Here is a 15000-nt window from a genome sequence, read left to right on the forward strand (position 1 = left end):
AGACTGGTAAAGAGCCATTTCTGGAGGAAGCAGAACATGAAATGATTTGAAGACCTCTATTTAATATGGTCAGTACTAAAAACTTACAGAAAGAGTGACCATACCTAACATCACCACTAGTGTCCACTATCGCTGAATAGAGGTGAAACAGATTTGAGCTAGTTTTCTGAAACACTGTAACCTGGAAATAGAAATAAACGTGTACTTTTGTTGTCACCAAAAAACTAACAGCATTAGGTTGTGATAACATATTTTGAAAGGACGACATTCCACAAAACTGTTCTTTTCCACAAGTTGCTTGTATAACAAATGATTGCTAGTATTTTATCGTACTGTTACCTGTGAACCTTCTCTCAAGAATCCTTGTAGAACATTGGTCATGCCTGATGTCATTGCCACCACAATCCACCAGAGGGATCGTCTCTCCCAATTTCTTGCAGCAACCTGGGAAGGAAAAAGAAGTCTTACTGCTAAAGAGAAATATCTATGTTAGTTTTATTTGATTATTTCATGACCTAAGAAGTTGACAACAGCATTGGAATTATGATGAATTCTAAAATTTAATGCAAAGCAAAAATCAACATTTGATTATCTTTGCATGTCAACTATATCAATAAAACTGTGTTTTTTTCTGCCAGATTGATTATGTATATATGTATATATATATATATATATATATATATATATATATATATATATATATATATATATGTGTGTGTGTGTGTGTGTGTGTGTGTGTGTGTGTATATATACACACATTACACGGGGATATTGTGAAAGGGTATAGTTGTTACATTTACAAGGGAGGTAGGACAACTAATTAGAAGATAGGCAAAAAAAAGGCATTTTCTCTCTCTCTCTCTCTCCCTCTCTCTCTCTCTCTCTCTCTCTCTCTCTCTCTCTCTCTCTCTCTCTCTCTCTCTCTCTCTCTCTCTCTCTCTCTCTCTCTCTCTCTCTCTCTCTCTCTCTTATCATACCATGTATACTTTTGGCGGTATCAATCAAATATCAATGTATTGATATAATGTTTTAAATTTCGCAATATTTCCGAGCTAGGATTAGGTTTTTTGACACTAAAGTAGTAGAAGTTTTACTTTATTATTATTATTATTATTATTATTATTATTATTATTATTATTATTATTATTATTATTATTATTATTATTATTACTAGATAAGCTACAATCCTAGTTAGAAAAACAAGATTCTATAAGCCCAAGGAAGCTCTTATTGATAAACAATAAGAAATGGTCTTTGTACGTTCCTTATTCAAATACGGATATTAGTATTATTATTATTACTTGCTAAGCTACAACCATAACTTGAAAATCAGGATGCTATAAGCCCAGGTGCTCTAACAGGGAAAATAGCTAAGTGAGGAAAGCATACAAGGACAATTTTTTTTTTTCAAAAGATAAGTAACATTTAGATAAGTATCTCCTATATAAACTATAAAAACTTTAACAAAACAAGAGGAAGAGAAACAAGACAGAACAGCGTGGCCTAGTGTACCCTCTAGCAAGAGAACTCTATCCCAAGATAGTGGAGGACCATGGTACAGAGGCTATAGCATTACCCAAGACTAGAGAACAATTGTTGGATTTTGGAGTGTCCATCTCCTAGAAGAGCTGCTGGCCATAGCTAAAGAGTCTCTTCTACCCTTAACAATAGGAAAGTGGCCACTGAACAATCACAGTGCAGTAACCCCTCGGGTGAAGAAGAATTGTTTGGTAATTTCAGTGTTGTCAGGTGTATGAGGACAGAGGAGAATAAGTAAAGAATAGGCCAGACTATTCGCTGTGTGTGTAGGCAAATGTAAAATGAAACGGAACCAGGGAGAAGTATCTAATTTAGTACTGTCCGGCCAGTCAAAAGACCCCATAACTCTCTAGCGGTAGTATCTCGGTAAAGTCTAGTGACAAGTATTTACCATCTCAAATATTTTGACGATGTTCTCCAAAGAACACAATAGAATGATTTGGCGTCTTTGTGTGTTGACTATCGTCAATTCAGAAGACAGTATTGCGTGTAACGAGTCTATGTCAGGCGTATATCTCATTACTGTCAACTCTGGTCCTCTACTGCTAAGCATCTTCAATATGGTGTTCATATCTGCAAAAATATAAATGCATTTTAATGATTTCTTGAAACAGCTTGAATATTCTTGAAACATTATATTTTGAATGAGATGATAATTCACTTTAATATATCTTACAGCATGCAATGGAATGTTTAATCTCTTTAGTTGTAATATTATTGTAATATTATTTGATTTCTGAAACATTCATTAATATTAAAAACCATTAATAGGAGATATATTTCATTCAAATTATAAGTTATATACTCTTTCTTTGTGTCCAGTAAATAGTATTACCTTTAAATGTATCATCATATATTAAATATAGAAGATGAGGAGGAGAAGCAGCATAAACAAATCTCACGATTTCATTGGCAGTGTCAGTATGTGATGCATCGTTGGCTCTGAAAAATGTCAATAGAATTCATTAATAAGCTTACCAGGAATCATTACCGTAGCCAGCGTGAAAAAATATTACAACAAGAGGGGCACTCAGTAGAGCGCACCTTCGCCGCGGCAGCTTATTTATCGACCTTAACCTTGCCCTTTGACCTTAACATGTAACAATAGGTTTGCTGAAGGTAATCATCTATTCCCTAGTTTGCAATTTGGTTTTCGTAAAGGCCTTGGAGCATGTGATGCCCTTCTTACAATCTCCAATGCAGTACAGAAATCCCTTGATTGTGGTCGTGAAGTTCGTATGATTGGCCTTGATTTTAGTGCTGCCTTTGACCGTGTTAATCATGAGGCCCTTGTTTTCAAACTCAAACAGTTGGGAGTGGGTGGGTCGTTTCTTAGCATTATTATTGATTTTTTAAATAATAGATCTCAAAGAGTAGTTGTTGATGGGCACCATAGTGAGTATAGGAATGTGATATCCGGTGTTCCACAGGGTAGTGTTCTTGGCCCATTACTTTCATACTATATACACATGACATGTGGTTTGGCCTAGAAAATAAGCTTGTTGCATATGCAGATGATGCTACTCTCTTTGCATCAATTCCATCCCCTGAATGTAGACCTGGGGTTGGTGAATCCCTTAATAGAGATCTAGCTAAAATTAGTGCATGGTGCAAGTTATGGGGTATGAAGTTGAATCCTAACAAAACTCAAAGTATGATTGTAAGTAGGTCAAGGACGGTGGCTCCTCAACATCCGGATCTCAGTATTGATAATGTTTCTTTAAATTTGTATGACTCTTTCAAAATTTTAGGTGTGATTCTCGACAGCAAATTTACTTTTGAGAAACATATAAGGTCTGTGTCTTCTTCAATTGCACAAAAAATTGGCTTATTGAGAAAGTCTCTTAAGATATTCGGTGATCAATCTATTCTGAAGAAGTGTTTTAATTCTTTTATTCTACCTTGTTTTGAGTATTGTTCTCCTGTCTGGTCTTCAGCTGCTGATTCTCATCTTAATTTGTTGGACAGAAACTTACGGTCTATTAAATTTCTTATTCCTGATCTAGATATTAATCTCTGGCACCGTCGTTCAATTAGTTCATTATGCATGTTGCATAAGATTTTTCATAACTCTGACCATCCTTTACATTCAGATCTCCCTGGACAATTCTATCCTGTTCGTAATACTAGGCTGGCAGTTAATTGTAATAGCCAGGCCTTTTCCATCATAAGACTCAATACCACGCAGTACTCTAGAAGTTTTATTCCAGCTGTTACCAAGTTGTGGAATGATCTTCCTAATCGGGTTGTTGAATCAGTAGAACTTCAAAAGTTCAAAGTTGGAGCAAATGCTTTTTTGTTGACCAGGCGGACATGAGTCTTTTTATAGTTTATATATGACATATTTGTTTTTGAAGTTGTTCATAGTTTATATATCTGTTATGACGTTGTTACTTTTTTTAGAATGATTTACTGTTAATTTGTTCTCTTCAGTTATTTATTTCCTTATTTCCTTTCCTCACTGGGCTATTTTTCCCTATTGGAGCCCCTGGGCTTGTAGCATTTTGCTTTTCCAATTAGGGTTGTAGCTTGGATAGTAATAATAATAATAATAATAATAATTGGCGTGGATTTTCATACATTCAAATATGAACCAAGATTGAAGTCTCTGTGACACCGATGTCCGAATGTATGGCTGATTATGACGTGAATTGGACATTTTGCTTGACCATGACCTTGACCTTTCACTTTGACATTCCAAAATTCAATAATTTCCAACTTTTTACATATCAGTTAATCCCTGTAAGTTTAACTACTCTACGATTAAAACTGTGGCCAGGAAGCTGTTCACAAACAAACACACACACAAACAGGAAGTAAAACATAAACTCCTCCCAACTTCGTTGGCCTAGTACTTATTATTTTAATCGTGGGACAACAGTCGAGTGGGAACCAAAAATTTGTAGGGGGAATATCTGCCCTGAATATAATGAATTCCTTTTAAACAGAATTTCCCATTAAGTCTTACCGCCATGGAGAAAACATATACGACCCTAGCCTGGTTATTTTGTGATGTATGATTACTCAAACCTGTACATTGTTGCCCTAATAGATGTGTTGGTCTCTATGACAAGTGAGTTCCTTAGCCAGGTTGGATTGGGATATTTAGATTTAATAGTAATATGAATTGTATATATTTCTTTCTAAACGCTTTATACTCTAAGAATTATTTTGCAGACATCCCAATCCATTTAGAGGAAAATTTATAAATCGCTCGTATATGAATTGATCATAATCATATTTAAAGGTTTTTAAAGGCCGCTCGTGAATGTTGCAGGCAATGGACAGTGATATTGCCCTAGCAAGCAGGATAATGCCCAAGAGGCTGACCATATATATATATATATATATATATATATATATATATATATATATATATATATATATATATATATATTTATATATATATATAAATATATATATATATATATATATATATATATATATATATATATATATATATATATATATATATATATATATATCATCATCATCAGCACCCAAGAACCCTCTCCACCCAAACTAGGACCATTGAGGGCCAGGCAAGGGCTGCTGATAACTTGGTGGGTAGATTTATAGGTCCCGCAAACCCCCATCCTTAGCTCATGGGGATGGTGAGATTGCAGTGACCAAAAGAACTAACAAGTTTGAGCGGGACTAGAAGCCCTTTCTGGCGATCACCAGGCAAGGACCTTACCACCAGGCTACCACAACCCATAATGGAATTAAGTCTGATGTTCTCTTATATTGACTACTGGCCAACATCATCAATAGGAATATTCTTTTTCGGGTATTAGAATACCGAATCAAGGATAAGTCATGATAGTAAGCATGATTTTTTTCCTAAGAAACAGGAGGCTTATCATCTTTGTAAAATTGATAAATTAGATTTGACTTGGAATAACTATAGTTAGAGCTTTTACTCAGAGTTTTTGTTTCAACTAAAAAATAATGCAGTTCGAAAATAAAAGAAACAGTTTCTAGCATGTGCAACTGTTAAGCGTCTCTTTGGCTTCTCGTCATGTGTACTTGAATTATTAAACCAGCTGTACAACCCAGGGACATAGATGGTAGGTTAACCTTAAATTGCACAGTTTGATGTAGTATTAAAGGCTTAGCAGGGTCAAATTTACTAAAACCAGATGGCTCTGTCACTCATTATCCAAAGAAAATAGCAACCCCTTTTGCTGATTTCGTAATGATAAACTCGGCTTTCTTTTTTCCTGTTCTACTGAAGCTTAACTAACTAGGTTAGCTTTTCTGTCTTATCATCATCTTATCTTCTTGTAGCATTCTGGTTCCATTGTTTTGCACTAAAGTGCCTAGTAGGTCTTTTTCTGTACAGATAGGTCACATTTTACACTCATGATGGATGAGCGTATTCGCTTGCAGTGGATGGTCACATAGGCACTCACTGGTGGGCGAGATTCCCAATTTATAAATTTTTTTCCCAGTCTTGCCTTCTGGTTCTTACTCTTTTTAATGTTACCCAGTATTTTCTGGAAGGTTCATTCCACTGGAAAGTAGCTCATTTGGTCTTTGGATATCATAATTTTTGTTGGTAATGATCTGCCATTCTCTCCATTTTTCGAGTTTGTAGTTTATCGACTGCACAGGACCGAAACTACCAATGGTCATGAGGCTTGGACTGCAGTCTTCTTACTATGAGTCAATGGAATGGAAAATGAAATAGACATAGGAGGAGATGATGAGAATAATATTATTTTCTTATATGTATCTCTGTGTATTGGAATGAGTGCCCTTAGCGTGGTTGTGTGATTCCTGCCAGTCTGTAGAGTTCTGGCATACTGTAAGTGTTGGTTTTAAGATGCCTGTTATTATGCGATATGAGTGTTTTAGCCCAGGATCTATATTATGGATGTCACCCATGCTGCTGAGCAATATTTATCAGGAGTATAGTTGACTTTAGCTAATCTTAAGCGGAGTATCATGTGCTTCACGGCACCATCAAATTAAAACACTTTTACTAGACCTTATGGCAGTGTAGAACCAAATGGTATTTTTCCTTATTTTTGTAAAGACTACTGATTTCCTAGCTCCTAAGTTCTCTGTTAGTTTTGCTAGTTACCAAATTTATTTAGTGCTTGTTGGAAATTGGCAATGTTACACCATTAGGTAATGTTTTTCTTGCAGCTTTAGCTGTGCTGATTGCAAGTAAATATCTTCAACTCACATATCTGAAGTTTTTGAACGTCTTTCGGCAAGACGTCTACAGAGGTATGCTGAATGTAATCATCTGTTCCTGAGTTTGGAGTTTAGATTTTGCAAAGTACTTGGAGCTTGTGATGCCCTTCTTACGATCTCTTAGATTGCCAAAATATTCGTCTTCACCCAAGGGGTTAACTACTGCACTGTAATTGTTCAGTGGCTACTTTCCTCTTGGTAAGGGTAGAAGAGACTCTTCAGCTATGGTAAGCTGCTTTTCTAGGAGAAGGACACTCCAAAATCAAACCATTGTTCTCTAGTCTTGGGCAGTACCATAACCTCTGTACCATGGTCTTCCACTGTCTTGGGTTAGAGTCCTCGTGCTTGAGGGTACACTCGGGCACACTTCTATCTAGTTTCCCTTCCTCTTGTTTTGTTAAAGTTTTTTTTTTATAGTTTTTATAGGAAATATTTTTTTTTAATGTTACTATACTTAAAATATTTTACTTTTCTTTATTTCCTTTCCTCACTGGACTATTTTCCCTGTTGGGGCACCTGGGCTTATAGCATCCTGCTTTTCCAACAAGGGTTGTAGCTTAGCATTTAATAATAATAATGATAATAATGCTGTACAGATATCTATTGACTTTAATCAGAAAGTGCATATCATTGGCTTCTATTTTAGTACTGCTTTTGACAATGTTAATCACAAGATTCTTGTTTAAAGCTCAAACAAATTGGAATAGATGGATCTTTGTAAAAAGTACGTTTTGATTATAAAGAGTAGTTGTTGATGGGCACCATAGTGACCATAGGAGTGTAAGATCTGGTATTCCTCAGGGTAGTGTTCTCAGCCTATTACTTTTCCTATCATACACATATGAATTGTGATTTGGCCAAGAAAACAAACTAGTTGCATAAGCAGATTCTGAAAACTTTGAGCATTAAAAACTTACCTTGAATCTACATGACGTAAATAAGAAACTCTGGGTACTTGAGGAAGCGTTTGGCAATCTTCTTTCTTTTCCGATTGAACATTTACCATCAATCCTGAAATAATGTAATTTTCTTAGTTATCAGTTAACGCGGAGCAAAATAGCCACAGCTTAGTTGAAAAATGCAGTTAATAATGGGAAAAAAATTACGTAATCAAATCTTACTATATCCTATCGATGATCTTTAATAGCAAAAATTCCTTCAACTCGATAGTTAACCTTTAAGTAATAATCACTATATATGGTTTAATAGCACCTCAATAATGTATGTTTTAAGCTTTATTTTCTCATTTTCTTGCTCTTTCACCCAATCTCTTCAATTTTTGGGAAACCTCTTTTAGTCTTGTTTAACGAGCACAAAACTAAATTATTTTATCATAATGAACTATTCAATATGATAGGACAAGTTATAAAGTATTAACTAAATAATGATAATAGTTGAGTCATGCAATGATTCTCAATTTACATAACCAATCAAAAGTCATTGCTTCGCCGTTCTGGTGCCTATGGTTTATGAGTCATTGACCAACACTGTTTATAAGATTGTTTGACTGAAATAGTCAGTAATATATTGCAATTTCAATTTTTGGTTATACTAAAGTTCAAGTTTGATTTGCCCTCACATACGTACAGTCACGAGACCGGTGAATTATTCAACTGTAGGTACATGGTTGAGCTACAGACCGTGTACAGGTAGTAGAATATTCGTCCGGTTTCGTGCTCCCAGACACCGGTCGTCCAGAAAAGGGTGAAGTGGAAATCTCTCTCAAAAACCCGGACATCCACCAACTTATATGAGTAACTGTACAATAGCAAAGTTTTTAAAAAGGAGACACGATTACTTTACAATAGCCAAATTAACTGCACTTGCATGTTACAAACACCTGACTATAAATATAAGATACAAAAGGTAGTGCTGATACGTCGAAATTGTAAATAACATTTTTGTGCATAAATATAAGGAACTTTAATTTCATCCCTGATATTTTTTATTGTTTATTTATGAATATTTTACATATGTATATATATATATATATATATATATATATATATATATATATATATATATATATATATATATATGTAGGTGGTCCAGAAACTTCATTTGTAAAATACTTTACATAAAAGGTTTCCAAAAATTAGTGCACCCTTTGTTCAACTGAATAGAAGATAGAATAATATGAACAGCATTCTATTTTAAAACTCTTATATTTTTTTTTACTTTAGAATCTCAATACATTTGTAGAAATGAAAGGATATTAGAGACGGCATCAAACTTACCCAAATAAAAAAAACAGACAACATGTGTTATCGACGCCATTGTCTGAAAAAAAAAAGTTAAAAGATTATTTTTTTTTTTTTAGCATTTGAAATCACTTGTGTGAAATGTTCTTACTTAATGGACATCGACCATGCTATCAACACAAGATTAAAGCAAATATTTAAAGACCAAACGTTATTAAGATAAAAGAACATGTAGGGGATTATTAAATGTATCAATTCCGTAGACGAATAATAGTTTAAGATACTTAAGGGATAAATAGTATTAATACTATGCTACATATCTCATATGGATTAACAGCCAAGTGGATTATGGTACAAAACTTAATCAAGATATATATTTCCAGGTTTTTTTTTTTTTTATTTCTTTGAAGAATAGCTTCCCTCTTGGCAAATGAACCGTTAATCGTCGTATAGGCAATAATGGAATCCATATTGTTCGAATTGTTATATTTTGATTTGGAAGATTTATTTACGGTGATGTTGGCGGTGGAAATTTGATTTTCATTGACATTGTTGTTCAGTTATTGACATGATCGACTGACCTACTGAAGTTTCATTTATTTCGGAAATGTATCATATATATAACTCCATTCGTTCAATATACAGTATAGCTATTGTTGGTAATCTGCGAGTTATGGGTATCACCGAAATAATCGCCAAATCATGTAACGATTGCCAGATCCAGACGAGCCTGCCAAGAATGTTTGAATTTGGGTTATGATTATGTATGTTTCAAAAGATTTTCCACAATTCTGTCCATCCTTTACATTCAGATCTTGCCGGACAGTATCATTCTGTTCATAATACTAGATATGCAGTTAATTCTAATAGTCATGCCTTCTGAATCATGAGGCTCAATACTACACAGTATTCTAGAAGGTTTATTCCTGCTGTGACCAAGTTGTCGAATGATCTCCATTACCAGGTAGTTAAATTGGTAGAACTTCAAAAGCTCAAGTTTACAGCAATTTTTTTTTTCTTCTTCTTTTTTTTATTGAACAGGCTAACATGAATTTGTTTTTATAGTTTACACATGAACGGTCTATTCTAATGTTGCTACTTTTCTTAAAATGTTTTATTTTAATTGTTCATTACTTCTCATATAATTTATCTATTTCCTTATTCCCTTCTCTCACTGGGCTATTTTTCCCTGTTGGAGCCCTTGGGCATATAGCCTCCTGCTTTTCAGCTAGGGTTATAGCTTAGCTAACAACAACAACAACAATAACAATAATAAAAATAAAAATAATAATAATAATAATAATAATAATAATGATAATGATAATGATAATGATAATGATAATGATAATGATAAACAACAACAACAACAACAACAATAATAATAATAATAATAATAATAATAATAATAATAATAATAATAATAATAATAATGATAATAATGATAAAGACTTTGAGGATTAAGCTTCTCTAGAAGTCAATATCATAGGAACTATATAAATTACATTGTTGAGCTGCTTTTCTGAACCCGGTTACCCTGTCATGGGATGGATAAACTCTCCCTAATAATGTGTTCATGTCTGTGCCCAGGTATATCCTTTTTTGCCTGGGTGAAAGGTTGAACTTCTCCAGATTTGTAATGATCCTCAGACTTCAACAAAACAAGAGAAGCTCGTCCCGATAATGACAAAGTTGGGACTCTCTGTCCACCTGTATTAGCCAGTCATCTATATTTTGGATCAGACGAATTCTTTTGGTATGAGCCTATGTTGACACATAAGTGAATACTTGGGGGCCCATTGACAACCCAAAGCAAAGCACTTTGAATTGGGAGACTTTGCTTCCTAGGGCAAATCGTAGATACTTTCTTGAAAAACAATTCACGGTCATGTGAAAGTATGCATCCTTGAGATCGAATGAAATCATAAAGTTGTTCTTCATTAGGATATGTCTGACTGTTCTGGGCGTTTTCTTCCTGAATTGAGTCGGATGCATGTCTGGGGGTTTTCTTTCTGAATTGAGTCGGATGCATGTCTGGGGGTTTTCTTCCTGAATTGAGTCGGTTGCATGAACTCATTCAGGGCTGACAGATCTATTACCGGTTTCCAGTCTCCTGAAGCATTTTTGACCAGAAATATATGACTTCTTTCTGAGCGTTCTTTAGCAGTCTAGTCTACACCTCTGATTGAAGGGAAAGGTATTTCTCCATCCCTGGTCAATAGTAAGGCCATGACATTGAAGCTGGAATTAGAAAAGGGGGAGGGCTGGTGAATAGCAGTCGGCATTCAAATCGATGCACGTTGAGTCGGGAAATTGCTATTGTGATCAAGGGCCTCTCCTACATTATCCTCTGCGATTCTGGTTTTGAACTCTTCGTTGGGAAATGGCTGACCAGAATCCGAGGCTTTGGGATGCCCACAGTGGGGCTCTAGGATCATCTCTACTTGAGTCCAGTCTAGGGGCTGGTCTGGAAGCTTACCAAGACCCAGAAGGCAAGGGAGGGTTTTCTCATGTAGTAGGAGATGGTTGTTTGTGCAAAGCATCATGTTCATTGGTAAACTCCCTCTACACTTAGAGAAATATTACTCATGAGTGCGCATATCAAACATAGAAGGGCGGTGGTCTTTCTTTAAGGATCTTTTAGGGGGTTGAACAAACAGTGAAGTTTGATCAAAGGCAGATTATGAGCTGGCCACTCAAGTTGAGACATATCGGCTTTGTCATAAGATGCTGAAGTCCAAAGGCGCAGCACAGTATCATCAATGGGAACAACAAACTTGTCCAAGAGTTAAAGAAAGAAAATTTCAAAAGCCAAGATTGAAGAGAAGCTGGTAACGCGATTCTGTTAATTGAAGGCAGGAATCAAAGTGACTGTTCTGTGTACTGGAAGTTGAAGCAGGCCTTTCCTGCAACTGGTCAGTAACTACCAGCTAAAGCCAACACCTTGTTATAAGATTTTAACTATCGAGCTCCTTCAATTAAAGAACAAAGTTTTGTATCCGTGTAGAAACAATCTATAAACTAATAAAGTAATCAAAAGCCCCAAATTGATATCAGTAAATTTTTCACTTTTCCTCATAGTGTTGGGCCCTAGTGTGTTTAGTTATCTAGATTTTGAAGTGAAAAAATTTATATATATTTAAAAACATGAGGTAGTCTACTATGGTTGTAACCAAGCTAATACTTTTAGGGGCTTCTTTCACAAGACGAAGTGCTTAGCAGGCTATTCTCTGTTTAGTTTAGAAAACAAAAGCTGAATATGCCATCTATTCTTGGGGGAAGAATTTTTGTATATCACAGATTTCTGATATTGAAAATCTGACTCTTTATGTAGAGATTATTAAGGTAATTTTTTTCTCAATCATCCCCTAAAAGCGATGCAGAGCATACTCAGCCAGAGGAAGCAAAGGATAAGTAAACCAGTTATCCTGTATTCTAAGCTTTATTTTGGTTATTCACTTTCTTTTAGTTTCCTGATGTCTATGGGGATAATGATCAAAGCATTCTATTTTGTGTAGTAGAAGTTTCCAGTTGATTGAAATTGTTTACATAGCAACTTTCCATATTACAATGAAGAATCATTTTCCATAAAATCTTTTTACTTATCAAATGATGACTTTATCTTGACATGTATTTTGTCTGTGGAAAGGATGGTAGATAACAATGTTTGTCAATCGCAGAATAGTTCCTTTCCATATGGATAAACTTGTCTCGCGGAAGCTTCAACTCTTTTGCGAATCCCGTCGTTTCGACACAGAGTTTCAGATATCTATTCCCATGTTTTCTACATCTACTTTTTGAATTGACATTTCCTTCCTCCTCCCATCTCCGGATCCACCTGTAAACAGTTGAAGTGCTGAAACCTGTCTCGTAAGAGATCCTCCGCGCTGACATTCCTTGAATCCACATCCATACCAGTCGGGCTCTTGCATCCAGAACCTCTGGTTTGTCAAATGCCATTCCATATGTTTCCATTCTGTAATCAATGAATGATTTCCTTTAAGCTGATGGTCATCTCAGTTACTGATGTGCAAATATTGATATATTTATTCCTCTTTGACAGGTTTTATGAAAGTTCATGTTTAATTCACAATTGTATAGCGAGTTTTGATGAGTATCACTTTTCACATTTTTATAATTGACTGGTGTTTACTTGAAGCTATCCTCTTCTAGAAATTCAACTATTTCAACCTTTATTGGGGATAGCTATTTGTATAATATATCAGCATGAAACGAGATAATGTCATTATTAGACAGTATTTACTAAGAAATATTTTCATGGATACAATTAGGTACATTATTACTAAGAGCTATAATTTTACATCTACTTTATTTGATTTTCTTCAAGTATCTATTTAGTCCATGGCCAAGGGAAATGCCATAATCTTGCAAATGTATGATTAATAGTTGTAAATGTTGTAAATGAATACTAATAAAATGTTATTAACCAAGACATAACCTCAGAATTCAAACTTAATTTGTTCCAAAGGCCATTTAAACACTGCTTTGTTCGAGTATTGATCTTATTTTCCCCATGAAAACTATCTTTATGGGATTTAGTCGTGCCATACTCCAAAAAATACTAATTATAAAGCATTGTTACCCGAATTTGACAGTACTTTGAATCTGTAAAACCATACAGGATAACAACAAACGTAATATATGATGGAATTATTGGTGGTAATGAGGAAGTATTATATTTCTGTAAGAAGAGTACCCTTCCATAATAATGTTTTGTAAGATTTTTATGAAGTTCTTTTTCGGCTCTTCTCCTCTGCTGATATTTGTTGAAACTCACTCGAATTCTGCTCAAATAAAGACTAGTTCAAAGAATGTTGGTTCTATATAAGTATCAAAATATGTAATAAAGGATACGTTACATTAAGGTTAAACATCTTAATGAAGTGGTTTCCTAATACTTTAACTGGGCAAAACCTTTATACAGAAATTTGCACTTCTCCCATATCTCACTTTTATTTTTCATTACCGAATTAACAACCTTATCACATCCCTTTTCTTCTACTGAAGACATTTGGTCACCGACTGTATGCTGTTGCTCCTTCTGAAGGACTTGCATTTCTTTTGCAGCGAACATTGTGCTGTGGTAATTCGATAACTACTCAATATTATTGAATCGTCCAAATGCATGGTCTTACATGGCTATAATGCTCTTAAGCAAAGACTCAAGCTGAAAGCTTTCGAAGTCCCATTCTGGTATAGAGTCTGTCCACAACTTTTTCCATGCAATGTTTATTGTTGAAGAAGAAAATTAACCCCACGCTTGGTCTATAAGGTCTCTGCAATGGATAATATTGAAAGCTTTCTTCCAGAACGGTTCTTTTGTGCAATGTTTCTGTAAGTTTCATAAAACATTGTGGTCTATGGGCTAAATCAGAAGTATAATTTTGGGGTAACAAAGTTGAATTTCTCCAGAAACTCGTCCTCCAACCATGGAATGGGAGCACGTACATTGTCCATGAGGTCGATGGAGTTAAGTGACTATTGTTTTTCCAAGAGGTATGTTTTCATATTGGGCCCTAACACTAATAAGAAAAAATAATCTAAGCAATCTAGACTTTACAGCTGGATCTCCACCTCAGGTTTAATCTTTTTCTCATCATGTTGGAGTTTTCAAAATTGTAAATGAGTAAGTGATTTACCTTAAAGTCTCCACTTTCATTACAACGCAGCAATGGAGTTAACCTATTCTGCATAGGATTGTGTTCTGACTGAGCATCTTCATCCTAGGTTAGGTATGTCCAACCTGGCCTTTTCCCCTAGAGAGGCTTGTCCCATCACAACTGCAAACTTGTTGGAGGAATAAAGGCTTCAACCTCAACATGCTCTTTGAATAAACAAACATAACTCTTGGTAGCCTCTTTGCATGTCACTTCTGTGCTTTAATTTTTGAGTCAGCCTTAGCTGTCCCTGAGATCTTCATTACTTATACTTTAACCACTAATTCCATGGGTGATTATAAAAATATTGCTATGCAGGTGGTTTACTTTTTGTATATATAGCACAGAAATACTACCTCCAGCTAACTGCTTCACCTTTA

At 35.0% G+C, this 15000-nt stretch overlaps 2 protein-coding genes across 2 annotated transcripts in view; one reads left to right on the forward strand and one right to left on the reverse strand.

The window, feature by feature from the left end:
• LOC137640129 (glutamate receptor ionotropic, delta-1-like) overlaps nt 1-14037 on the reverse strand; it is a 37292-nt gene extending 23255 nt beyond the window's left edge. The window contains exons 1-8 of the mRNA XM_068372620.1: nt 13930-14037; nt 12737-12883; nt 11242-11512; nt 7662-7755; nt 2375-2481; nt 1931-2112; nt 340-444; nt 105-181 (exon numbers count right to left, since the gene is read on the reverse strand). Of these exons, the coding sequence (XP_068228721.1) occupies nt 105-181; nt 340-444; nt 1931-2112; nt 2375-2481; nt 7662-7755; nt 11242-11512; nt 12737-12883; nt 13930-14037 (1091 nt within the window). The remainder of the gene's footprint in view (nt 1-104; nt 182-339; nt 445-1930; nt 2113-2374; nt 2482-7661; nt 7756-11241; nt 11513-12736; nt 12884-13929) is intronic.
• Nucleotides 1-15000, forward strand: part of LOC137640145 (glutamate receptor ionotropic, kainate 4-like) — a 425472-nt gene that overhangs the window by 199585 nt on the left and 210887 nt on the right. The gene's annotated exons all lie outside the window — the stretch shown is intronic.

Source organism: Palaemon carinicauda, chromosome 1, assembly GCF_036898095.1.
Source record: "Palaemon carinicauda isolate YSFRI2023 chromosome 1, ASM3689809v2, whole genome shotgun sequence".
Taxonomy (NCBI): Eukaryota; Metazoa; Arthropoda; class Malacostraca; order Decapoda; family Palaemonidae; genus Palaemon; species Palaemon carinicauda.